General features: G+C 34.2%; 2 protein-coding genes, 1 long non-coding RNA gene and 1 pseudogene across 6 annotated transcripts; 3 read left to right on the top strand and 1 right to left on the bottom strand.

The window, feature by feature from the left end:
* The first annotated feature begins 2,069 nt into the window (after nucleotides 1-2,069).
* LOC114391808 lies at nucleotides 2,070-4,081 on the top strand. Of its 2 annotated transcripts, XR_003662178.1 has the most exons (3): nucleotides 2,070-2,319; nucleotides 2,534-2,621; nucleotides 3,001-4,081. It is a non-coding gene; the product is annotated as an uncharacterized LOC114391808 (long non-coding RNA). The 2 variants fall into 2 exon arrangements; XR_003662179.1 differs by lacking the exon at nucleotides 2,534-2,621.
* A 556-nt stretch (nucleotides 4,082-4,637) lies between these two features.
* LOC114391792 (rust resistance kinase Lr10-like) lies at nucleotides 4,638-8,199 on the bottom strand. Of its 3 annotated transcripts, XM_028352765.1 has the most exons (5): nucleotides 7,932-8,073; nucleotides 7,702-7,821; nucleotides 7,205-7,597; nucleotides 6,439-6,471; nucleotides 4,638-5,835 (listed from the first exon to the last, which is right to left on the bottom strand). In XM_028352765.1, the coding sequence occupies exons 2-5, from the start codon at nucleotides 7,730-7,732 to the stop codon at nucleotides 4,766-4,768; spliced, it is 1,527 nt and encodes a 508-aa protein (XP_028208566.1). In that variant the 5' UTR covers nucleotides 7,733-7,821; nucleotides 7,932-8,073; the 3' UTR covers nucleotides 4,638-4,765. The 3 variants fall into 3 exon arrangements, with proteins under 3 accessions (XP_028208566.1, XP_028208564.1, XP_028208565.1); XM_028352763.1 differs by having other exon boundaries at nucleotides 7,702-8,199; XM_028352764.1 differs by lacking the exon at nucleotides 6,439-6,471 and having other exon boundaries at nucleotides 7,702-8,199.
* A 261-nt stretch (nucleotides 8,200-8,460) lies between these two features.
* On the top strand, nucleotides 8,461-10,567 carry LOC114391796 (rust resistance kinase Lr10-like). The gene is made up of 2 exons (XM_028352770.1): nucleotides 8,461-9,255; nucleotides 9,344-10,567. Exons 1-2 carry the CDS (start codon nucleotides 8,523-8,525, stop codon nucleotides 10,432-10,434), a joined length of 1,824 nt encoding a protein of 607 aa, XP_028208571.1. The 5' UTR covers nucleotides 8,461-8,522; the 3' UTR covers nucleotides 10,435-10,567.
* A 4,308-nt stretch (nucleotides 10,568-14,875) lies between these two features.
* LOC114391712 lies at nucleotides 14,876-16,788 on the top strand (annotated as a pseudogene).
* Nucleotides 16,789-25,946: the final 9,158 nt, after the last annotated feature.

The following is a 25,946-nucleotide window of genomic DNA, read 5'->3' on the forward strand; positions in this document are numbered from 1 at the left end:
ATGTGTATTTTTTTTACTACTTTGATATATTGATATGGATTTTCTGCTTTGGTTTCTTGGAGTAAAACTTGACTGCGTGTTTGGTGAGGACTTGGATTTGGATGAAATAACATTTCTATTAGAGGTATATATAATTCTGTGCAATTCCCATATTCTATGTAATCATTAAAAAATAGAACCAATTTGATTTAGAAACCGATCCCCATGTTTGGAATTCATTAAAAATGAATCGAATTCGTGTTATCTTGCTAATTTTCCTCTTTTACCCTTCAAATAATATGATTTCTCTATAATGAGAACAATGTTGTCAATTTAAATAGTTAAAACTTAAATCAAATCAAATTTGAGCAGATTTCTGCATGTACTCAACTAAAATCACAAAGATTTCAAAATCAAAGCAAATCCTTTTGAAAAAAGAATTTCATGTATAAATCATGAATTTTTAAATTTTGTGACTTCAAATGTAATGTTTGTGTTTGGCCTATTAGTCCCTCTTTTATGCTTTTCATGTTAATGTCCTGGCCATGTGATGTGTCCTATTTGACTCTATAGGATTCTAGTGTTGGAATTAGGACGGATTATATTTCTTTCAGCCTTCATTCCAGTGCACTCCCTCCTGAAAGGAAATGATGATTTGAGGAAAAAGATTGAGGTATCAATTCAGATTATTCTTGCTATTTTCCCCCATTGAATTATTTTTAACATAGATTTCTGTTTCTCTATAGTATGCACTAGGAAGGCTGCATTTACTGTCTGTTATAATTTCTACCAGCTTATAATTTTAAGACCTCTTTGAACCAAGTCCATAAAAAGTAAAAGAGAGGCTTCAACTTTCTGATTTAGCTTATCTTAAAACACAAAATGATCTTCTGGTAATGAGCTAGTAATATTTCCAATGTTAAGGCATATAGTGTCCAAATATTTGGTATCGTTTGTGAACTACATATTATTTATATTTTATTTTTTATTATTATCATTATGAAGGAGGTTTGAGACTTGGTGTGAATCGAGCTACTGCTCTTAGTCCACTTTTATTGTAGTGTTTTAGTAATATAAGCCTTCACTTCATTTGTTTTAATTTTAAACACCTGTGGTCTGATGTCAATTTTCGTTGCCTCATCTATCTTGAAAAGCATTGCTTTTTTCATATGCTTTATCTTTTTAACTTTTGTTAATTTTACTATCATATTTGAAGGATTTTTTAGAACTGCAGAAGATGAAAAGGGAAGGGAGTTAGTTGGTGAGGATTAGTTTTGGGTGGGAGAAACTCCGCTCTCTTTTTCCTGGGGAGGTCATTCTTGTAGATTTTGCCCTCATTCATTCTGAATTCTTATACCACACTGGTGCAGATTAACCATTAGGGATTCATTCAATAAAAAACTCATTCCGTTCTAGTTTCTGATCTAGTTTCTACCAGAGACAAAGAACAGAGATTTAGGCTTGATTGCATCGCATATCTGGGCAAATGGAAATTTTTTTAGATATCCAAACGCTTAATTTTAAGTCTGAACAAAATCATTAAATGTCTCCCAGAATTTTGGATTAGAGACACAATCCCATAATGATGGAGACAATCTAATAGTGTACATAAAATAACACCTAAGTAAGATAAACCCAAGCCCGAATACAGGGGGACATATGGACATTACTTCACATAATATCTCTTATCCTCGTTTTCGTGAAAGCATCTCTGCCATGCAAATTGCAGTTTATATATAGCTTTTTTAATTATTCTTTAAGTACCATGTCTTTTTCTTTTCGAATGTTTTTAGTTCTGGATTATCTCTGCCATGCAAATTGCACCTCTTGGTTACTTCAAACAGGTAGACATATTGCTTAAATTATTCTTTTCCACATTCTTCGTCTCAACTCGCTCATCTTAAATTTACTTCACTTGTAGGGGTATGAATTGTTGCACCAAATGGAGCCATATATTAACCAGGTTTGGAATCAGCTTTGTCTTTACACATTCATTTTTTGGTTTCTGGAAGTGCATGCCATTTATAAAAAACATTTATCAAGTGATACATTGAGGGTGATTAATCGGCAAACATTTATAAAAAGACATTTTTTGTGGTTATTTATCATGTGTAGGGGTCTAGTAGTCAACATCCTGGCCAGAGGAATAGCTCTGAGCTTGCTTCTGGACTTTTAAGTCGATGGCTGTCTTTTCATCATCATGGTGGAGTACATGATGAGAAATCTATTGCTCATCACACTGTGAACTTGCTTACATCAACAATTAAAGTAGATACTGACCAATCAGATTTGAGGTTTTGCTTCCGGTTCATTTCACCAACAAAGAACTATACTTTGCAGGTTATTTAATGTGTTTTATAGATTTTTTTTAATTCATACATGGATGGTGATTAAAGCTTTATAGTTTCATTCCTTAATTATGCTTCAAGAGTCTTATTGTATTTGGCATTAATTATTTCTTTTACTATATATTTTTTTTTTAATTGAAGTTTGCATGTAACATTTTCTTTGGGTAGTTGAAAATAATGGTAATTGACTAAGTTCAACATCACAGGCTTACAACCATTTGTGACCCTTTTTCATTGGGATCTTCCCCAAGCTTTGCAAGATGAATACGGTGGCTTCTTAAATCCACGCATTATGTGAGTTATACAAAATTTATTTTTCTATCTGAATTATAGCTAACATTTTAGACAAAGATTTTGGAATGGTATATAGCGAGCCCTGGTGCAGCGGTAAAGTTGTGCCTTGGTGACTTGTTGGTCATGGGTTCGAATCTGGAAACAGCCTCTTTGCTTATGCAAGGGTAAGGCTGCGTACAATATCCCTCCCCCATACCTTCGCATAGGGAAGAGCCTCTGGGCAATGGGGTACGAAGTTTTTATATACAAATTAATCACCACATGTGTTAAAAATGATAATTTTTTTTCATTTTCCTTATTTTTCGTATTAGATTTAAATGTAATTAAAAAAATTGACTCTTTTATACATTTAATGTCATAATCTATGATTAATTTTCAGAAATGATTTTCAAGACTACGCGGAACTTTGTTTTAAGGAATTTGGAGATAGGGTGAAGTATTGGGTTACTTTAAAGTTACTAAATTATGATTGTTGGTAGAAATAGTTAGTTTACAGCTTCCTGTACTAAGATTGAAGTTTAAATTAATCTTGAATTGTTGCTTAAAATTAATTTTATTCATTGATAGTTAGTTTACAGCTTCCTGCGCAAGGTCAGATCTTTTCATGAATCTTTTCTGCATTCTGCAGGTAATGACTTGCAGGCCAAGGTCAGATCTATAATTTTATTCATTAAAATTAATTGTTGCTTAAAATTAATTTTATTCATTAATTATGATGAGGACACATAATTAAATTGTTAGTGTTTATTACTATATTGTTGTTTTAGGAATACTAGATTATGTGAAGTTGGGGACCAAACCCCATAAATTTTGATATGAATCAATACTTTGTGAAAACTTTGCTTCTTACCACGTGATTGAATGTGATGCTGATACTCTGGAAACCAATTGTAAATTTGTGCATCTGTCTAAGGTTTAAAACTATTCCATGATTTCCATCCTCATGGGAATAAGTCTACTAATTTTTAATATTCAGTATGTTAAATAAAGTTTTTAATCCGTGCATGTGTGAATATGAACTTGAAATGGTTGTTTTTTTAATTCTTGGTATTAATGTAGATGTAAATGTGGCTGGTAGGTGAGAACTGAGATACAGGCAAATTTGGATATAGATGTAGATTTATAAATTGAGGAAAATTAATCTGTATTTACATTTTTCAGTTGTGGATGTTTTGGGGAGGAGGTAATACTTTATTTACGACTTTTTTAAGCTGGACTACTTAGATAGATAGACTGCACATAACAAACATCCTTGTCTTTTAACTTAAATGTTTGAGAGGAAGCAAGTTTTTTGGATTGATTGGTGAGTATAATAAGCACTTACATCTTTCAAGCTCAGGATTATAAATTGTTCAATTGAGGACTCATCAATTAATGTATATATGTATATAGTTTGAAGGTACACCAACGAAAGGTGGTGTATATATATGTGTATATATATATATATATGTATATTGTTATCTTTCATTGCATAAAATTTAATTAATTTCATATTCTCACGTGTTTATTGTAGGTATTTGAAGAACCTAACTTTCAATTTTGTAAATAAAAAAAAAAGTAGCTCGAACCAAAAAAAAAAAATAAAAGCATTCTACGTTAGTTCTGAAACGACCGATGTAAAATGCTAATCATTATAAGACGGTCATGTGTCAAAGACAGTCTTAGAATGTAATGCATTCTACACCGGTTCTGAGACGGTCGATGTAGAATGCTAACCATTCTAAGACGGTTGTTCACGACCGTCGTAGAATAAGTTTTCCCTTTTTACGATGTTTCTTATGACGACGGTTGTAAACCAATATAGAATCTCACTTCTCCAGTTGTGAAATATAATCTTACTGTAAAATTTGTGAATATCACCATACATATTCAAGTAAAGTGAGTTCTACCATGATTCCATATTTGGAAACTTAGAAAAAAAATTGATAACTCATTTTTAAACATTTGAGATGTAAAATAATAGAAAATGATAAAATAAGTGAACTATTATGAATGGACAAGTGTTCAAAACAATAATGAGAAGCAAATAAATGTTTATCGTGTATTGTCAAAATAGTGTACTTTGCCAAGGGATTAATTTATATAGAATAATAAGAACTTATGAAATAACTCGATATTGTCTCATTAGACTTGATTTTTGAATCTTATGTGATCGTTTCACTTGGATACAGAGTTGGCTTTGGAGGTATTTCTAAGTTTTCAATGTCTCCTTCAAGCATTTCGACTACTTTGTTCATTGAGGGACGGTCATTTGGTTTCAATTGTATACACCAAAGTGCAACTATGATCATTTTCTTTATCATTTTCTTTTCCTCCTCTGTGACATCTTCCATTTCTATATCTTCCTCATCTCCAATATGATTATAAATCCAAAAGGGAAAGAAAAGTTGACTTGAACGCTCTGCATGGGGATTTAGATTTTTCCTCTTGCTTGCCATCTCCATCAAAAGCATTCCATAGCTATAAACATCAGCCTTATGGGATATTCCCCCAATATTATTATAAAACAATTCTGGAGCCATATATCCAATTGTTCCTCTTGCTGCTGTCCTTGGGACAATGCTATTATCTATTGGATATAATTTTGCCAATCCAAAGTCAGAGACCTTTGGGGTGAAGTTTTCATCTAGTAGAATGTTGTGGGGCTTGATATCAAAGTGCAAAATCTGCATCTCACACCCATAGTGGAGATAAGCAATTCCACGAGCCACTCCAATTGATATATTATATATTCTATCATAGCTTAAATGTATACTTTCATCTTTGGAAAAAAGAAATTTATCAAGAGATCCATTGGGCATGAATTCATAGACAAGAGCACGTTTTGACCCATGAACACAAAATCCAATTAGTTGTACTATATTTTGATGATATGTTCTTCCAATGGTTGCAACTTCACTAATAAAATCTTGGCCATTTCCTTCTGATTTACCTAACATCTTTATTGCCACACAAGACCCGCTACGCAATTTTCCCTTGAACACAGAGCCATATCCTCCTTCACCCAACTTGTCTTTAAAACCTCCCGCCATCTTCTTAACTTCCTTGTATGAATATCTAATAGGCATCAAGTTATTTTGTTCTAGATAATTTTCAATACTTTCAAACATTGACATATGTCTTTTTCTCCATTTACACGTCAAAATCACAATAAACAGTGGCACTGTCAACAAAATTTTCCATGCCCATAACATAATGAAAATTTGGAGAATAGCTGCAAGAAAATTGTACTTGCGTGAACAAAGATCATGGTAAAGAATCATTTGATTACACCGTTAATGTAAAATGGAATAAAGTATTTGTTAAATTAAAAGATCAATTTGACTTGAAAAAAAAAAACAATTTGGTTCATAAAATTTATACTATGCACATCCATTTAGATAGTTACAAAAACATAAAGCAGATTTAATTTCTAGTTTTTTTGCACATATTTAATTTCTATCTTAAACAAATATTAATCAATTTGGTTGTTGACGTTGCTATGTATAAGTAAATTTTTCCTTTAACATTAAAGTGCATTTAAGACCAAATTGGCTACTGGTTGTCAAAATTAAAAACTAAATTTACTTTTTTTTTACAAAGGAATCAAAATAAATAATTATGCCAATTTTAGGGACTAATTTATTGTTTTATGTTTATTAAAGATTATATATATATATATATATATATATATATATATTAAATACATTTCCACATACATATATGTATATTTAAGGTGGAGGATATTATTGAATAAGGTCGTGTGATAAAGCATCAAAACTAATTCTTTTCATTATGTACATAATTAAAGCAAAGGTATAGATGATAAAATGCTTACCTTCTGGTCTAGCCAGTATATCACCTATATCACCTAAAAATAAAGGAAAATATCAATTTTAGAATCCTGTTGATCTCAACAACTAGACAAAGATGACCATACGCATAATTTCATAAAGGTTATAGCCATTGACAAGTTTAACAGCCTTTTCTTATTTAAAAATAATAATTTTTTTTCCTTTTAAAAAGGACAAAATAGTAAATGTTTTATTTAATGCACGAATTCTTATAAATATTGTTGAAATAGTTTTTTTGGTAGGTAATACATAGGTAAAGTATAAAAATAATAAAGCAAATGAGTACAGTAATAATGGGCATGTTAAAGGGGCAAATATTTTAAAGATAAATTATGTTTGTTTTGTTTGTAGTTTTTAATACATTTTAGATCATATTTTTTTCACTATTTAAAAGTATCTTAAAAATTAAAATAAAACAAACATATATTATAAGGATTATTTTATTTTTTTAAATACAAAAAATAAAAATACACCAAATTATATTTTAAATTTTGCAAGTGATGATCACAAGAAATTCATAATACAGTAGAAGTTGCTAATTCGTTTACCACATATAATGTACGAGTGTATGCAATTAAAAGAGGTCGGCCAAAAGTTTAGATTATTAAAGCTAAACCTTTAGGTCCATAAAAAATATTATTTACCATTAATTCTCATAAAACAAAAAGGTCACGTATATTAAAAAAAAAAATCATATTAACACAGAGCACTATGAATAAAAAAGTCTTTTTTATGTTAAGTTTCACTCACTCCATAATGAATCCCCGTTCCAATAATCAAGCTCCTGGCTGACAGAGTCGAAATAGCAGTAGCCGCAGCCGTGTTTACTTGGACAGTGCTGGTCACATATGAGGCGCATCCATGAAATCTCAAATCCATAGACTAGCCCCGTGTGCATGGCAGCGTAGGAATAATTGTTTATATTCAAACCCCACCAAGATGTCAGAGCAACCAGCTTTACGTGACAACCAACTTGGAAGTCCTCTGCTTGTAAGTCACCAGCAATAGCGTATATGTACTTGTCTTTGGAGTCCCAGTTGACGTATGATGCAGTATCCACATAGTTACCATTCTGAGTCACTGGATTGCTACAATTCATATACACTATATGCTGGAAAGCAAGCCTGTCCCATTTACTACGACCTAAGTATTGAAAGAATTGAGAATGAAAAAGTCGTGGATTTCATCATAAATGAAAAGTAACAACTAATCTTTACCGATAAAAAAATAAAAAAAATTACGACGACCTGAATATTCACCAGCTTGGTATGGATCCATGTTGTATCTATAATTGTAAGTATCAGTGAAATTGGAGCGAGACAAGAAATAGCGAGGAAGGGAGGAGCAATTTGTTTGTTGATCGACTCCTGGATCAACCACTCGGATAGTGAAATTATTGTAGTTGATTGCCTGCACATGATATTTTCCAGAGTACAAATGTAACACAGTAACATTGTTTTCACAAGCTAGCTCATACCTATTGTCGCCGCAGCTTTTAGGTTGGCCTTTTAATCGAAATGGGTAAGTTATGTTGGTGATTTTGCCGCAGGAAGAAAGGGGGCAACCATGATCTTGCTTCTTGGTAGCACAAATTTGCTGGACTAGAAGCAGTAGCAGGATCACCAATAACGCTCTCTCTCTCCACATGACGCCCAAACTGTTTGAAGTGCATACAAAATCAAAGTTAGATATTTAAATTTAGAACACAGACTTGAAATATATATATAAGGGACACATTTTTTCCTTTTACAAAATTCTGTGGTAATACTGATAGCCAAGTATGTGTTTGTATATGTTTTCCAAGTCACATCTACCCAAAAATCACCTCCAATTTACTAGTTGTTGACTTGCTTCTAGAATGACCTAAGTCATGTCCTAACCGCGTCGAGGATCCAAACATGTGTTGACTTGGACTGAGAAACCGCGTTTTCCCATTTTCTATCTGGTTTCTGCAACTGATTATTCAATACAAAATAAAAAACATAAAATCTGTTCAAACATAAATAATGTTAAATATTCACTGTGTTTCTATCTGGCACGAAAAGAAAACAAAGGACACGTTACTGAGATGACAGAGCCTCCTAGTGTGCTGCCCCTCCAAATAATGTTAATCCTTCTCCTTATCAAAAGTGGCAGCAGCAACAATGAGTGTGGGGAATGGTCTTGCGGCTCTGGCCAACCACCTATCAGATTTCCCTTCAAACTCATCAAGGGAATTAAAGATGAATGTGGTTATCCGGGGTTTTGTCTATATTGTACTAAAAAAAATGAGACTATGCTTGCTCTCTCCTCCGTAAAACTCCAAGTCAGTTACATAAACTACGAAAATCATGAAATTGGGTTGAAAGACCCGGAAAATTGCCTTCCGCACAAGTTTCTGCAAATCAACGATTCTCTTATTCATCCTTACAAATTTGACGATGAAGCTAAAACAAGTAAGTTGAGCTTCTTCAACTGTTCTTCAGTTGAGCATCAACACCTGAGAAACTACGAGCAGTCACTGTCAGACTCACAAGACATGATCTCCTGTCCGATTTATGTTTCTGATCTTGATGACAGTGTGCTCAGTTTGGACCTAACATCCTGTACCAAAATGTTCGATATCGTTACGCCAGTTTCGGCATACGGGATGCAGCGAAATTCGTTGGATTTAAGATGGTCCGAAGCAAATTGTAGTCAGTGCAAAGCAAAAGGCAAGAAATGTAAATGGAAGAACAACAGAGGTGACATCGAATGTTTCGACTGCAAGGACAAGCGAAAAACTATTCATGTTCCCAAATCTTTTATTTACTCTGCACCAGGTTAGATCAAACTCCTTCACACAACTTCACTTAGTCTTTTTGCCTCTTTTTTCTTTTTTAATAAAGTCTCCTACTGTTGTTATTGCAGGTTCGATTCTTTTGGGGTTCGTGGTTATTGTCGTTTTTAAGATCATATACCATTTTAGACAGAAACAAGAGGACCAAGCAAGGGTGGAGAAGTTCTTAGAGGAATACAGGGCAGAAAAGCCTGCAAGATTTACTTATGCTGATGTGAAAAGAATCACTGGTGGTTTTAAAGAGAAGCTAGGGGAAGGAGCTCATGGGGCTGTATTCAGAGGAAAACTTTCAAATGAGATTCTGGTGGCTGTGAAAATCCTCAATAATACAGAGGGAGAAGGGAAAGAGTTCATCAATGAAGTGGAAATTATGGGCAAAATCCACCACATCAATGTGGTTCGTTTGCTTGGCTATTGTGCTGAAGGAATCCATCGTGCTCTGGTCTACAATTTCTTTCCAAATGGTTCACTTCAAAGCTTCATATTTCCACCAGATGACAAGCAGAATTTCCTTGGCTGGGAGAAGCTGCAGAACATTGCTCTTGGTATAGCTAAAGGGATTGGGTATCTTCACCAAGGTTGTAACCATCCCATTATTCACTTTGACATCAATCCTCACAATGTGTTACTTGATGACAACTTCACTCCAAAAATTTCTGATTTTGGCTTAGCAAAATTGTGTTCCAAGAATCCTAGTTTGGTGTCCATGACAGCTGCTAGGGGAACCTTGGGATACATTGCACCTGAAGTTTTCTCCAGAAACTTTGGGAATGTGTCTTATAAATCTGATATTTATAGTTACGGAATGTTGTTGTTAGAAATGGTTGGAGGAAGGAAGAATGTAGACACGTCTTCTGCAGAAGATTTCCATGTGTTGTACCCAGATTGGATGCATGACCTAGTTCATGGAGATGTACATATCCATGTTGAGGATGAAGGTGATGTTAAAATTGCAAGAAAACTAGCAATTGTTGGACTTTGGTGCATTCAGTGGCAGCCATTGAACCGGCCATCCATAAAATCTGTCATACAAATGTTGGAAAGTAAAGAGGAAGACCTATTAACTGTTCCTCCTAATCCATTTCACTCATCTACTTCCACCATTCCTAGTGGATTCACTTCGGCAAGACTACCTTTGGAATTGGAAGTAATTCAAGAATGAGAAATTAACTTATTGATTTATTTACAACGGGAGATGATTAGTGTTTACACATATTTTGTTTTCTCCTCAGAAGTAAAAATTGTTGTGTTTGAATTAAATGTATGAAAATAAAATAAATTATTATTATAATTAATCAATTATTCTTTTATATATATATATATATATATATATATATATATATATATATATATTTGATTATATAAATGAAGTTTAATATTTGGATATGTTTGATGAAAAATGATTATGAAATAAGAGTTTAATGGTGTCAATAAATCGAAAACTACTATTGGTAAGATTTAAAAAAAAAAAAAAAAAAAACCCACTGGAGTTCAATTAAATGTAGTGAACAATTATTTTTAACATTGAACATTTACATCTTCAAAAAATGAATTACTCATTATTTTATTATTCATGTAGTTGTGTAGTTTGTATTAAGTTCGTCTTCTATCTGGGTGGTAATTACAGAACCTCAATTTTATTTCCTATTTTTCCATTTACTTAATTTTCATTTGTGCTTTCAGCATGTCTGTAAATAAAATTGAGTTATAAAAAACCAAGATATGAAAATGTTTAAATCAAACAATACACAAGAGTTTACCAAATTTATTCTTAACAAGGGCTAGACTTTTTAATCAAATTTGTTTCTTTCCTAAACAAATTCTGAAGGATATTAATATTAAAAACTCATAATCATGCATTAATATTTATAAAATAAAATAAAAATTAAATTGATGCGGATATTTTAAATTCACAAGAAAATTACTTGCGAATTTAAAATCTATAGGAAAATTATATGGGATTTATAATCTGCTGGAAAATTACTTGTGGATTTTAGATTCACCTGAAAATTACATGCAGAACTATTTGAGGATTTGAAACCTGCAGGAAACCTAGCTAGTTGAGAATTTTTGAAATAAAATTTCTACAAAGAAAATTGCTTGAGGATATTTTCGTGTGAAAATCTACTGAAAATTTCCTAAACTTCGACTTTTCTACAAAGCAATTTGCTGCAAATGGCAGGAAATTGATTATTGATGTCCGTATTACTTGGAAACCAAAATTTGTAAGAAAATTCGCACATAAGAAAGAAAATTATACCACTCCTCTTAGTCAATATTATGTTATTTGAAGAGTGAATTAAGAATATTAATCAACAATAAAGGAAGTATTTTTTATCAAGAATACAAAGCTTTAGGATCCTCTCTTGTTCATTTCATTAAGTGGACGCACGCGCGCGGTCACCATGAGTTTTGAATATGCAAGGAATGAACTTCATGCACAGCTCTAGTTTGATCGCAGATTTTGCACATTAATTACCAAATATAATATCCAATACTCCTCGAAGACTCTTTTTTTTTATAAAATTATTTATACCATTTATTTTACGTATTCTCTATTAACATTTTTATCTCTCACCTAGTCTTTCTCTTGCTTATTTTCTTGTCTTTTTTTATATTTTTAAAATGAATTCTTCAAATTATAGCGTTGATTTTCAACTCTAAAAAACAATAAGCCACTGAAATGAATATAAAACATAAATTTCATAAAAAAATCTAATTATAGAAATTTATATTTTAATGAAAACATTAATGTTGAAACTTTTAAGATTCGGGTTATAGCTTATACCCATTCATTTTATATAAATATATACTCTTTGTTTTGCTAGTAAAAAAAATAATGTTGAAACTACATATTATGCTAAAGATTTTTTATATTAAATACTTTCTGTCTATATATATATATATATATATATATATATATATTAGTTAATTATTTATTTCTAATAATAATTAGTTGAGAATCTCATAGCTCATTTGATACAACTCGGGTTTAACTCTATCAAGAATTAGCTTTATGATTTGTTCAATTTCATTTAACTCCAAGGTCAAGGTCAAGGTCAAGGTCCACGGGTCTCTCCAAACAATAATGGCAGTGAGAGACGAGTGAGAGTAGCATTATATTTTGGACACATACATACAAGAAAATCTTGACAAATTCTTCGAAATTTAAACATGGATGCATTAATAAGGTTGACGGCACAGACTTTAATTATTGAGTTTTTCTAGTCCACAAGTCCAAAAGTGAGGAAGGATTATGGGTATAGTGAGTGAGATTGCTTATAATTAATTGTTCATTTACCTTTTACACACAATACTACAGAAAAAGTCAGTCAAAGACTAGTGAATAGTACCTTTGACAAGAACTAAAGTTTGTTTTAAGTAATATGTTGAACACTCTATTTATTTGTATGTTAGAATCGAACTTAGATTTGAGAAGTTTAATTACACCAACTCATGCATGACTTATATACCTTTTTGATAAAAATACATGCATGACTTATGCATGGAATATATGTAGATAATTTGATACAAAAATAAATAACTGAAAAATAGAAATAATAAATAGTTAAATTAATACGCAAAAAATTAGCTATATATGACCTGTTCAATTTCAATTAACACTAACAAGGATCAGGTCCACGAACATTGTCTTCCCCAAAACAATAATGCATGACAGTGAGAGTGACACTTAGATTGGACATATATACAAGACAACCTTGTCATTGAAATTTAAACCTGTATTAATCTTCACGGCATAGACTTTAATTAGTGAGCGGAACTGCTTCTATTTTACATTGTCCTTTAGCAAAGACTAATGAATAGTACCTGTGATAATAACTAAAGTTTGTTTCAAGATACGTGCAAGATTTTTGCATGAAATATATGAAGATAATTAATAACAAAAATAAATAACAGAAGAAAAATTGAAATAATAAATCCATAAAAAAAGCTCATTGGTAAGTTAAGTCACTATAATTTGCTGAGGATCTCAAAGTTCATTTGATACAACTCTGTGTATGTTAACGTAACCATCTTTTCCTCTCCCGTGCCCATGTAACACAAAGAAATTAAAATAAGAGATATAAATTTAATCTGGTGGGAAAGAAAGAAGAGAAAGAGAGAGAAATTGGATTCAAATTTTCCAACTAACAAAAATCTAATAATATTAATAATTAATATTTATGGATAAAAAAATCAAAATATTTTTCACACTGGTAATAAATTTTCACCTTATACATGTAATCCAACAATATTAATTATGTTCTGACTGATCGATAAAAAAATCCAATAATATTAAAGTTGGAATAATTATTATTTTCAATTTTGTAAATACTAATTATATGAATTACACAATGACTTTGACTAGTCAAAGTCGCTGCATATCATGTGATTATATAAGGCAACCCTGTCAAAATCATTAGAATGTATTGCTTGAATAAAACTTACTATATATCAACACGGATATTAATGGAAGACTTCTCTTTTCCACAAGTCTAGATGTGTGGTGGACTTTTGATGAGTACATTCTATGAACCAACTAGTAATTATCTGAATTGCTACGTTTGCGAAATAAACAATAGAAAAAGCTGAACTCGAAGACTAATAAATAGACTTGTGATAATCAATAATTAAATTTCTATAATATATATATATATATATATATATAAAGATTTAATTATATTTTTTATTATTAAATTTTCTATTTTTGATGAATTTTACTCTTAACAAATTAATTTGACATATTTTACTTCTAATTTTTATGTTTATCAATGGATAAATGACAAGAAATAAAATTTATAAGTTTCTTAAAAATTAAGGGTAAAATATAATCATTTTAATTTGTTGGGCTAAAATTCACCAAAAATTAAAAAGGTTAAGGCAAAAAGTGCAATTAAGTGCGCCTTATATCAAATTGTGGTTTATTAATTTTATTTATTTATATAAATTAAAATCAAAACTAATTTTAACATATATTTATATAAATTGTGGTTAATCAATGTTACTCATTTATATGTAAATTAATTTTTCCATAAAAATGTGGACATTAAAATTTTTAAATGGAAAATAATACATGTGTTTGAATTTTTTAAAATATTGTTAAAATATTAAAGATTTTAATAAAAACTATATATTTACTATTATTATTATTATTATTATTATTATTATTATTATTGTTGTTGTTGTTGTTGTTGTTGTTGTTGTTATTGTTATTATTATTATTATCTATCAAATGGCGTTTAATCACGATTACATGAAACACATTTTATGTCGATGTAAACATTAGTTGTTTGAAAATTTGTGGTAAATGGTGTTGTGCATTCTTAAAATTCAATGCAACTTCATAACATTAGCTATTTATAAATCAATATAAAAAATATCTTTTTATATCAGTTGTAACATCTGTTCAAATCAGAATCAATGTCGAATCATTTTTCGTATTATTAATTTGAACTCCTTTTTGCTCTAGCCTCACAAAATCTCAAAATCTCTAGTTTCTCTCTTAACTTTGTTGTCAATGACCTCATTGTCACCATGAACCCAAACCTACCAACCACATCACTGCCACCACGACCCCACCCCGCCACCGCGTTGCTACCATCATGCACCCAAACCCCTATCACTACCACCCTTACAAACCCAAACTCCCTATGACAACCTTGTTGTCACCACCACAGATCCAAACCATCGTCGCTACCTCCTTTATTAACCTGAACCCCCACAAAGACCTCGTCGCCACCATGATACCAAATCCCCTACCACGACCTTGTCACCCTTACCAATCCAAACCCATGACTATTGTTGTTAGGGATTTATCGTGTGGTCAGGTGAATAGGAGCTACTACATAACGAGCACACTTGGTATTATTTCTCATTCTAAAACTCTTATTAGTGCGCGTCCAACCACAAGTGAAAAATTGTTTTATTAATGAGTTATATTCAACGTTCGAGTGTTGTTAATTAACTAGCTTTCACCTATTATGAAAACCAGTATATATAAACTGAGTTGTTTTATTCACATCCAATGGACTTAATCACTTACACGTTTTAATTTTATACAATATATAAGTGACGTCCAACAAGTGTTGAAAGCCTGTGTTAGTTACAATAGGAAGTGCACAAACTCTACAATAGTAAGTTGAGCTTCTACAACTGTTCTTCATTTGAGCATCAATACTTGAGAAACTCTGAACAGTCACTGTTAGACTCACAAGATATGATCTCCTGTCCAATTTATGTTTCTGATCTTGACGACAGTGTGCTCAGATTGGACCTAACATCTTGTACCAAAATGTTTGACATCGTTACACCAGTTTTGGTTTACGGGATGCAGCGAAATTCGTTGGATTTGAGATGGTTGGAAGCAAATTCTAGTAAGTGCAAAGCAAAAGGAAAGAAATGTAAATGGAAGAACAACAAAGGTGACATTGAATGTTTCGACTGTATGGACAAACAAAAAACTATTCGTGTTCCCAAATCTTTTTATTTACTCTACTACATGTTAGATCAAACTCCTTCACACAACTTCACTTAGTCTTTTTGCCATTTTTTTTCTTTTTTAATCAAGTCTCCTATTGTTATTGTAGGTTCGATTCTTTTGGGGTTCGTAGTTATTGCCATTTTTAAGATCATATACCATTTTAGACAGAAAGAAGAGGACCAAGCAAGGGTGAAGAAGTTCTTAGAGGAATACAGGGCAGAAAAGCCTGCAAGATTTACTAATGCTGATGTGAAAAGAATCACAGGTGGTTTTAAAGAGAAGTTAGGGGAAGGAGCTCATGGGGTTGTATTAAGAGGAAAATTTTCAATTGAGATTCTGGTGGCTGTGAAGATCCTCAATAATACAGAGGGAAGAAGGGAAAGAGTTCATCAATGAATTGGAAATTATGGGCAAAATCCACCACATCAATGTGGTTCGTTTGCTTGGCTATTGTGCTAAAGGAATCCATCGTGCTCTGGCCTACAATTTATTTCCAAATGGTTCGCTACAAAGCATCATATTTCCACCAGATGATAAGCAGGATTTCCTTGGCTGGGAGAAGCTGCAGAACATTGCTCTTGGTATAGCTAAAGGGATTGAGTATCTTCACCAAGGTTGTAACCATCCCATTATTCACTTTGACATCAATCCTCACAATGTGTTACTTGATGACAACTTCACTCTAAAAATTTCTGATTTTGGCTTAGCAAAATTGTGTTCCAAGAATCCTAGTTTGGTGTCCATGACAGCAGCTAGAGGAACCTTCGGATACATTGCACCTGAAGTTTTCTCGAGAAACTTTGGGAATGTGTCTTATAAGTCTGATATTTATAGTTACAGAATATTGTTAGACATGTCTTCTCCACAAGATTTCCATGTGTTGTATCCAGATTGGATGCATGACCTAGTTCATGGAGATGTGCATATCCATGTTGAGGATGATGGTGACGTTAAAATTGCATAGAAACTAGCAATTGTTGGACTTTGGTGCATTCAGTGGCAGCCATTGAATTGTCCATCCATAAAATCTGTCATACAAATTGTTGTGGAAGTGATGAAGAACAAACAAGAATAGCAGCAGCAGATGCAGCAGAAAGTTATGTCACACACAATGTTGCAACAAAATTGAAAGAGAAAGAGATGAGAGAAAGAACACACAAGCATATTTACGTGGTTCACCTTGAGTAAGGCTACATCCACAGGAGGGAAAAACAGAAAGCTTTTGTTATGGTTGCATTATACAAGTGGAAGCTTATCCTCTATGTAAAATACAGGGCATCCTTGCCTTATATAAACAAAGGACAAAACAGAAAAATAACAAAATAAACTTCCATATGGATTTTGGTCACAGCCCAACAATTCACCACCTTGAACCAACATCCATATAAAACACAAGCTGCACCCTCCAAACACACATGATTTTAACCCCAACAATCTACATTGAGCAAGCTTAAGCAGTGATCAAACTTGCTCTTTGGAACTAGCTTTGTGAACATATCAGCAGGATTGTGCAGAGTGCTAATCTTATGAACTTTGATTCTTCTCTCTGACCTAATGAAGTGATATCTAACATCTATATGCTTGGTTCTATCATGATGAACCTGATCCTTGGCCAAGCATATAGCACTAAGGCTATCACAATAGATGTTAGCATATTCTTGATTAATTCCGAGATAATTTATCAAACCTCTCAGCCAAATTCCTTCCTTTGCAGCTTCAGTAAAAGCCATATATTCAACCTCAGTAGTTGAGAGGGAAATAGAAGGTTGAAGTGTTGCCTTCCAACTCACCAAGCAGCCACCAAGGGTGTAAGCATACCCTGTTAATGACCTTTTCTTGACAAGATCAGCAGCAAAATCTGCATCAGAATAGCCAGTGAGGCAGCAATCTGGGTGAGATCCATAGATCAAACCTACATCTGAAGTCCCTTTAAGATATCTGAAAATTTTCTTCACAGCCTTCCAATGTTCCTTCTGAGGTTGGTTTAAGAACCTATTAACCATGCTAACAGCATAAGCAAGGTCAGGTCTGGTGCAGACCATGGCATACATGAAACTGCCAATGGCACTTGAGTATGGAACCTTTGACATATAGTCCTGATCAGCCTGAGCTTGAACCTTTATCATAGCTAACAGCTTCTCTTTTTCTGAATGGGGAGTACTAATAGGTTTAGAATCAGCCATTCCAAACCTCACAAGTATCTTCTAAATGTAATCCTTTTGAGACAAAAATAGCCTTTTCTGAGTTTTGTCCATATAGATCTCCATTCCTAAGATTTTATTTGCAGCCCCTAGATCTTTCATATCAAATTCACCACTCAGGAGGATCTTTAGATTTTGTATATCACACATGTTTTTTGCTGCAATAAGCATGTCATCTACATAGAGTAGAAGATAGATCATTGATCCATCCTCCACCTTGTTGTGATAAACACAGAAATCATAGAGACTTCTCTTGAATCCTTGGCTGGTGATAAAGTTGTCAAACCTCATGTACCATTGCCTTGGAGATTGTTTCAAACCATACAAGGACCTCTGTAATTGACAAACATACCTTTCTTTTCCTTGAACTTCAAATCCTTCAGGCTGTTTCATTAGAATATTTTCATCCAATCTTCCATGGAGAAAAACAGTCTTGACATCAAGTTGTTCAAGTTCCAGATCTTGGTTTGCCACAATAGCAAGCAAAACCCTGATAGATGTATGTCTGACCACAGGTGAAAAGATTTCGTTGAAATCTACTCCTTCTTTCTGGCTGAATCCCTTGGCAACTAACCTAGCCTTGTATCTTATCCCTTCCTTTTCTGAAAGACCAGGTTTCCTCTTGAATATCCATTTGCAACCTACCACATGTCTTCCTTTAGGTAGTTCAACAAGTTTCCAGGTTTGATTATTATATAAAGATTCCATTTCCTCTTTCATAGCTAACAACCAATTTTCAGCTTCAGGATGATTGATATCTTCTTGGTAAGTGTCTGGTTCATTTGAATCTATTTCTTCAGCTGCATGTAATGCATAGGCAGCCATGTCTTCAAAACCATATCTTTCAAGAGGTTTAGTGACCCTTTTTGGTCTCTGATTGATTCTAGAATTGAGCTGTGGAGGATCAGGTTCAGCAGCTAAATGAGACTCATTTGCACTAAAATCTTCTAATTTCTCACCTTCTTGAAGAACCACAGGAGATGTTTCGAAATGACCCCCTTTTTCTGAGTCTTTGGCTGTAAATTCTACATCCTTTTCTTGAGGAGAGTGGCATCTTTGTGTTCCAGCAATTGGAACCTCAAGCTTGGGATGAAACAGGTGTGATTCATCAAAAATTACATCTCTGCTGAGAAGAACTTTCCTTTCAGATGGTGACCAGATCCTATAGCCTTTCACCCCATCACCATAACCCATGAACAGACTCTTTCTTGATCTAGGTACCAACTTTCCTTCATTGACATGATAATAGGCATTGCAGCCAAATACTCTTAGATTTGAGTAGTTTGCTGTTTTGCCATTCCAGATTTCAATAGGAGTTTTAAGTCCTATAGCAGTAGAGGGTGTTCTATTGACTAGAAAGCAAGCTGTATTGATAGCTTCTCCCTAAAAACTTCTATTGAGACCAGCATTGGACAATAGACATCTTGTTCTTTCCAGGAGTGCTCTGTTCATTCTTTCAGCAACTCCATTTTGCTGAGGAGTGTTCCTAACAGTAAGCTGTCTAGCAATCCTTTCATCTCTGCAGAATTTGTTAAATTTCGTTGAGCAAAACTCCAAGCCATTATCAGTTCTGAGTCTTTTAACTTTCCTTTCAGTTTGTTTTTCAATCAGTGCCTTCCATTCTTCGAAGCATTTGAAAGCTTGACTCTTCTGACTCATGATGTAGATCCATGTCATTCTTGAGTAGTCATCAATTATGAATAGAAAATACCTTCCACCACCTAGAGAAGGTACTCTTGCAGGCCCCCAACAGTCAGCATGAATGTAATCAAAAGTTCCTTTGCTGGTGTGAATTGCTTTAGGAAATTTAATCCTATGTTGCTTGCCGAAAACACAATGCTCAGAAAATTTAAGTTCATCCAGTTTCTGATTTCCCAACAGCTGCTGCTTTTGAAGTATCATCATACCTTTTTCACTCATATGTCCTAGCCTCATGTGCCACAATTGAGTTAAGTCAGGTATGCTCTTATTGGATCTTGATGCAATAGCAACTAGACCATCCTCAACACATGTTGTACCTTGAAGTATATAGAGATTACCCCTTTTTATACCCTTTATCACCATCGTAGAGCCTTTCTAAATTTTCATGACCCCATTTTCACTGCTGCATTTGAACCCTTTTCCATCCATAATACCTATGGAGATTAGATTCTTCTTCAGCTCTGGAACATGCTTAACTTCAGTGAGCGTTTGGATAATTCCATCATGCATCTTGTTTTTTATTGTGCCAATTCCAACTGTCTTTTCTAAATTTTCATGACCCCATTTTCACTGCTGCATTTGAACCCTTTTCCATCCATAATACCTATGGAGATTAGATTCTTCTTCAGCTCTGGAACATGCTTAACTTCAGTGAGCGTTTGGATAATTCCATCATGCATCTTGTTTTTTATTGTGCCAATTCCAACTGTCTTGCATGAGACATCATTTCCCATGAAGACATTTCCACCCGATTTCTCTTCATAGGTGTCAAACCAGGTTTTGTTAGGACACATATGAAAGGAACAACTAGAGTCTAATATCCACTTATTTTCATAATGTTGGTAATGATCAGCAGCTGAGAGAACAAGCTCATCTTCAAATGTGGAACCTTCCTTGGCAACAACAGCAGATGGTTTGCCCTTTTTCTTGGGACAATCTTTCTTCAAATGACCTGGCTCCTTGCAGTAGTTACAAATATCCTTTGGATTGACATGAGTCTTCTTCTTTCCTTTAAACACCTTTTTCTTGATGTTCTTGTTAGAGTTAGAGACAACAAGACCAAATCCATTTGATTCTTCAGAATTTCCAGGTGCTTTAGATCGAAGTTCCCTTGAGTATAAGCTGGATTTCACCTCCTCCATGGTGACACATTCCTTACCAACACTAAGAGAATTGACAAAGCTCTCATATGATGGTGGTAGAGAGGCTAACAGAATCATGGCAGCATCTTCATCCTCTATCTTAACATCTATATCTCTTAATTCCATCAAAATAGAAGTCAATTCATCAAGATGATCTTAAAGAGATGTATCTTCTTTCATGTGTAAACCAAATAGACGCCTCTTCAAGAAGAGCTTGTTGCATATTGACTTAGTCATATACAGCTTTTCCAACTTGAGCCATAAGCCACTTGCAGTTTCTTCATTTGCAACTTCATATAAAACTTCATCAGACAAGGAAAGCAAGATTAGTGAGTGAGCCTTTTCTTCTTGTTCTGCAAATTCTTCAGTCTTTGAAATAGAGGCCTTTTCTTTTGATTCAGAAGCCACTTCTTTCTTCACAGATGCAGAAGCAACAGGAGCCCAAACATGTTGTTCCTTCAACAAAGCATGCATCTTGATGCGCCACATATTGAAGCTGTTCTTTTCATTGAATTTCTCAATCCTGATTGTGTTGGACATGATTTCTTGAATGTTCTTGATCACAAAGAAGCAGCGAAAGAACCAGAAACAAGACTCCCACAGCTTGATCTTTATATTCAGACGAGAATCTTGAATTCCCTTGATCGCAACTTGAGCTCTTGATTCCAGATTGTTGTGGAAGTGATGAAGAACAAGCAAAAACAACAACAACAGATGCAGAAGAAAGTTATGTCACACACACGATGTTGTAAAAAAATTGAAAGAGAAAGAGATGAGAGAAAGAACACACAAACAGATTTACGTGGTTCACCTTGAGTAAGGCTACATCCATGGGAGGGAAAAACAGAAAGCTTTTATTATGTTTGCAATAATATACAAGTGGAAGCTTATCCTCTATGTAAAATACAGGGCATCCTTACCTTATATAAGCAGAGGACAAAACAGAAAAATAACAAAATAAACTTCTATATGGATTTTGGTCACAGCCCAACACAAATGTTGGAAAGTAAGGAGGAAGACCTATTAATTGTTCCTCCTAAAAGTTCTAGAAGACTTGTCTGCCAACTGTTTGGCCAGCTATCCCACCTGGATTTCAAGTTTTTGATAGCCGACTCCGTGCTCTTATGATTTGACATAGAAACCTGCATAAACTGAGCAAGGGTCTCCTCCAGCTTGGTCATCCTTTCATAAAGGCTAGGCCCTTGTTGTTGAGGCCTATTAGATGGCCCACCCTGGTCCTTGTTAAATTGATTTCCTGGGTGAGACCTCCATTGTCCTTGTTGTTGGTTATAATTCTGACCATGTTGAAAACCTGAATATTCACCTGCATTGAAATTGGGTCTGGGCTGATTCTCCATGTAATTTACCTCTTGAGCTGTGTCATCTATGGGAATACAGCATCCAGACTAATGAGCTCCATCATAAATGCTGCAACCTCCAACCTGCAAAACAGTAGAATGTGAAGGTTGATGAACATGAAATTGATTTGGCAACTTACTTAATGTTTTAGTTAAAGTCTCAAGCTTCTTGGAAAGCAACTTGTTCTGTGCCAACAGTGCATCCTGGGATGAAAGCTCCAATAAACTTCTTTTGGTGGGAATATGAGTCTGATCACGCAAGATAGTGTGATCACTTGCAGCCATATTTTCAGTCAATTCCATGGCCTCTTTTGGGGTCTTCAAATTAATTTTTCCCCCAGTAGAAGCATCAAGCAACTTCTTTGACTGCGGCCTTAACCCATCAATAAAGATATTAAGCTGAATCGGCTCTGAGAATTCATGAGTCGGAGTTTTCCGCAGCAAGCTATGAAATCTTTCTAGAGCTTCACTCAAGGACTAGTCTGGAAATTGGTGAAAAGAAGAGATGGCAACTTTTCCTTCTACTATTTTCGACTCAAGAAAATATTTCTTCATAAATTTTTCAACAACTTCATCCCAAGTCTTCAAACTATTACCCTTGAATGAGTGTAGCCATCTCATGGCTTCTCCAGACAGTGAAAATGAAAACAAACTCAGCCTAACTACACCCTCCGGCACACCGACAATCTTGATTGTATTGCTAATCTCAATGTAGGTTGCTAGGTGTGCATATGGGTCTTCATTAGGTAGGCCATGAAATAAATTTCCATGTATTAGCTGTATCAAAGAATGGGGATAAGTAATGTTATGTGCTTGAACCTCTGGCTACAAACTGAACTAAACTAACTATTCACAAAGACAATAAATCAAAGAATAAAGAATCAATGCGTACGAACTGAACTAAACTTCCCAAATGAAAAGAAGTTCCCCGGCAACGGCACCAAAAACTTGTTCGCTCACTTTATAACTGTGAAATCTTATTGGCAAGTGTACCGAGTTGATCAAGTAATATAAAATGGTAAGAAATCGAGTATCAACCTCAGGAAACTTGTTTCATTCAGTGATGTGTTCACAGCAAGTAAACATTGTATAAAGCCATTAAATAGAAATAAGCAAAATGTATATTTCGTAATTCTAAATTAACTACAAACTAAGCTATCACAAAGGGAGAGAAAACAGATGATTAAAATGTTGGGTCCTCCAACTGAATTACTTGATGCAATTAAGGGTTTTTCTCTATTCAATGTTGTTCTTGTGTTCTATGCTGAGGACGATTATCCCAAACATCGATGTCTCTCATGAATGGGCTAATTCTAATTAAACTTCGTTCTCGGATCCCTCATCGAACTTAGCCTAACCGAACAACATTAAGGTCAAAGCATAATAAAAACTAAAACCCTGCACTCTATGTCTAGCAATCCAGTTATCTAACCCTGCTCTATCCAGTTCTAAGGATTAAAAACATTTTCCAATGCTAAAAATCGTAAATTTACACACAAATGGTTGATCAGTCCAAAAGCATGCAAGAATTAAATGCAGATAGAAACAGTGAACACAACAAAACAACATCAAATAGATATGAAAGAATATTTACATCAAGACTCAGTAGAATTACCCAACAAAAGCTTTAGCCTTCCATGGTAAGGTACCACCTTTCAGCTACAATAGCGGTTTTAGAAAGCAAAATATAGATTACACAGCGGTGGGGATGTCTCCTCCACCTCTAGGAACCTACAAATTACCCTAAAACCTAAGATCCTCTTGAAAGCTGGGGGTTTTGGTGCTCCCTTGCCTCTTTCACATAATGCACAATTGTTCTCCCAGACTAAAGACTCTCCTCTAAGCACACATTCTTTTTACGCCAACTTCAACTTTAAAGGGCTTTCTGACCTCGAAGGCTCACTTAGCGCCATTCTCGCTCTAAGTGCGAGTAAGTGACTTTTGGCTTAGCGAGCCAGGCACGCTAAGTGCCAGAAGAGACAAACTACTCGTTAGGCGAGCTGATGGTGCACTGAGCGCGTGCATGCGTTGCAGATTCTCTTCAAGATTCTCTTGACTCACTAAGCGAGCTGATGCCTTGCTTAGCGGATGTTGCTCGCTAAGCGCATATGCCTCGCTTAGCGAGACACCAACTGTAGCAGCCTTCTATTTCTTCATCTATTTTCACCTGAAACTGAAGTTGAAAACTCATTAATGCTCATTGAAGGGTATATATACTGCATAAAAACTAAACTAAGCTAAAAATATGTACAAACCTACAAAAAGAACCATAAATTGGGGAAAAGAAATAAATTTTATAAAACTTTTCTATACAACAGTTAGTCGTAAAAGACGACAAATATCTGGTCCAATGATCCTATATAAAATTGAGCAATCAGATTTCAACCCAAGAATATAACTATAAGGTCAATTAAAATGCAATCAAGTGTAAACATGAATTAATTATCAAATTAAACATTTAACGCTAGAATCAGACGGTGTCTTTCATCCAATCTCACCTTTTTCAGACCCTGTCTGTCCAACTCTGCAAACAACAAGATCCTTAAGGCCCAAATTTTGACTTTTGAACACTGGAGGCTCTCAAATTCACATCACTAACCACCAAATACTTTCCCTTAACAAGGAATTCTTGTCAGTGGGAATAATCAAATATTTTAGAAAAAGAAATATGTGTAATAAGGCGGATCTTACCATTAGATTTGCTTAACATAAATTCTGAACATGCAAATGAACCCTTAGATTTCATTAATATAGCTTTCCCCAAAATCATGCCTAAAGCTTTCCCCAAGACCCTGGCACCCTCATCTACCACTTGTTGGCTCTTTTGCTTTCCCCAAGACCCTGACACCCTCAACTCACCAAGAGAACTCCACCTTTCTTCCACAACCTGAACATATCCATATAGTAAACAACAAATTTATTACAGGATCACAGACAGGAACAAGGAATATCTGAAAAGCAAGCATAGAAACCTCATTGAATCTTCGTCCTTCTCGAGCTGCTTGCTCTTGTGCATGCTTTAAGGCTTTAAGTCTCCAACTTTAGCTCCACTTTCTTCATGGTGGGAACAGTTTTGACCCAATTTGGCCGCATCACCAACCACACCAGACAAAATAATTTCAAAGGAACCACCCAGTGTCATTGATTTTGATGATTAATTTTTGTATTCTTGTTTTTTATTTATAAAACTCAGACCGAAACCTTTAAGAAGATACAATAGGACTCAAGTCATATAATGACTTTGTGGCTTCCGTTGCACTCATCGCACACTATGAATCTGAAGCCTCCGCAAGAATCACAGGTGTTGTTTTGGTTGGAGCGCAAGAGGCGTTTGATGAACTGGTGGAGCTCGTCGCGGAAGTCGGTGATGCTCTTGTGCGGCCGTGAGCGGGTGGCCAAGGCAAGAGTCAAAGGAAGCGCTAGAGAGTGGAGGGAGAAATGAAAGGGATCGGATTTCAGAGGAGGATAGGGTTTCAAAGTACACACGATAGTGGATTATGTAATTAGGGGAATAAAAACAACAACGTCTTTCTATATAAACCCGTTGTGGATTACGTTCGCCTAGTACATTCTAAGGTGGTTCCATAAAATCGTCTTAGAATGTGTGTCATAAAAAAAATTATTCTTCTTAATTACAGAACTGCCACCACGTGACATTCTAAGGCGGTTACGTATGACCGTCTTAGAATACGCATCATAAAAAAGTTATTTTTTAGTAGTGAATAGACTTGTGATAAAATTTCTATAATATATATATATATATATATATATATATATATATATATATATAT

The sequence above is a fragment of the Glycine soja genome, chromosome 17 (genome assembly GCF_004193775.1).
Source record: "Glycine soja cultivar W05 chromosome 17, ASM419377v2, whole genome shotgun sequence".
NCBI lineage: Eukaryota > Viridiplantae > Streptophyta > Magnoliopsida > Fabales > Fabaceae > Glycine > Glycine soja.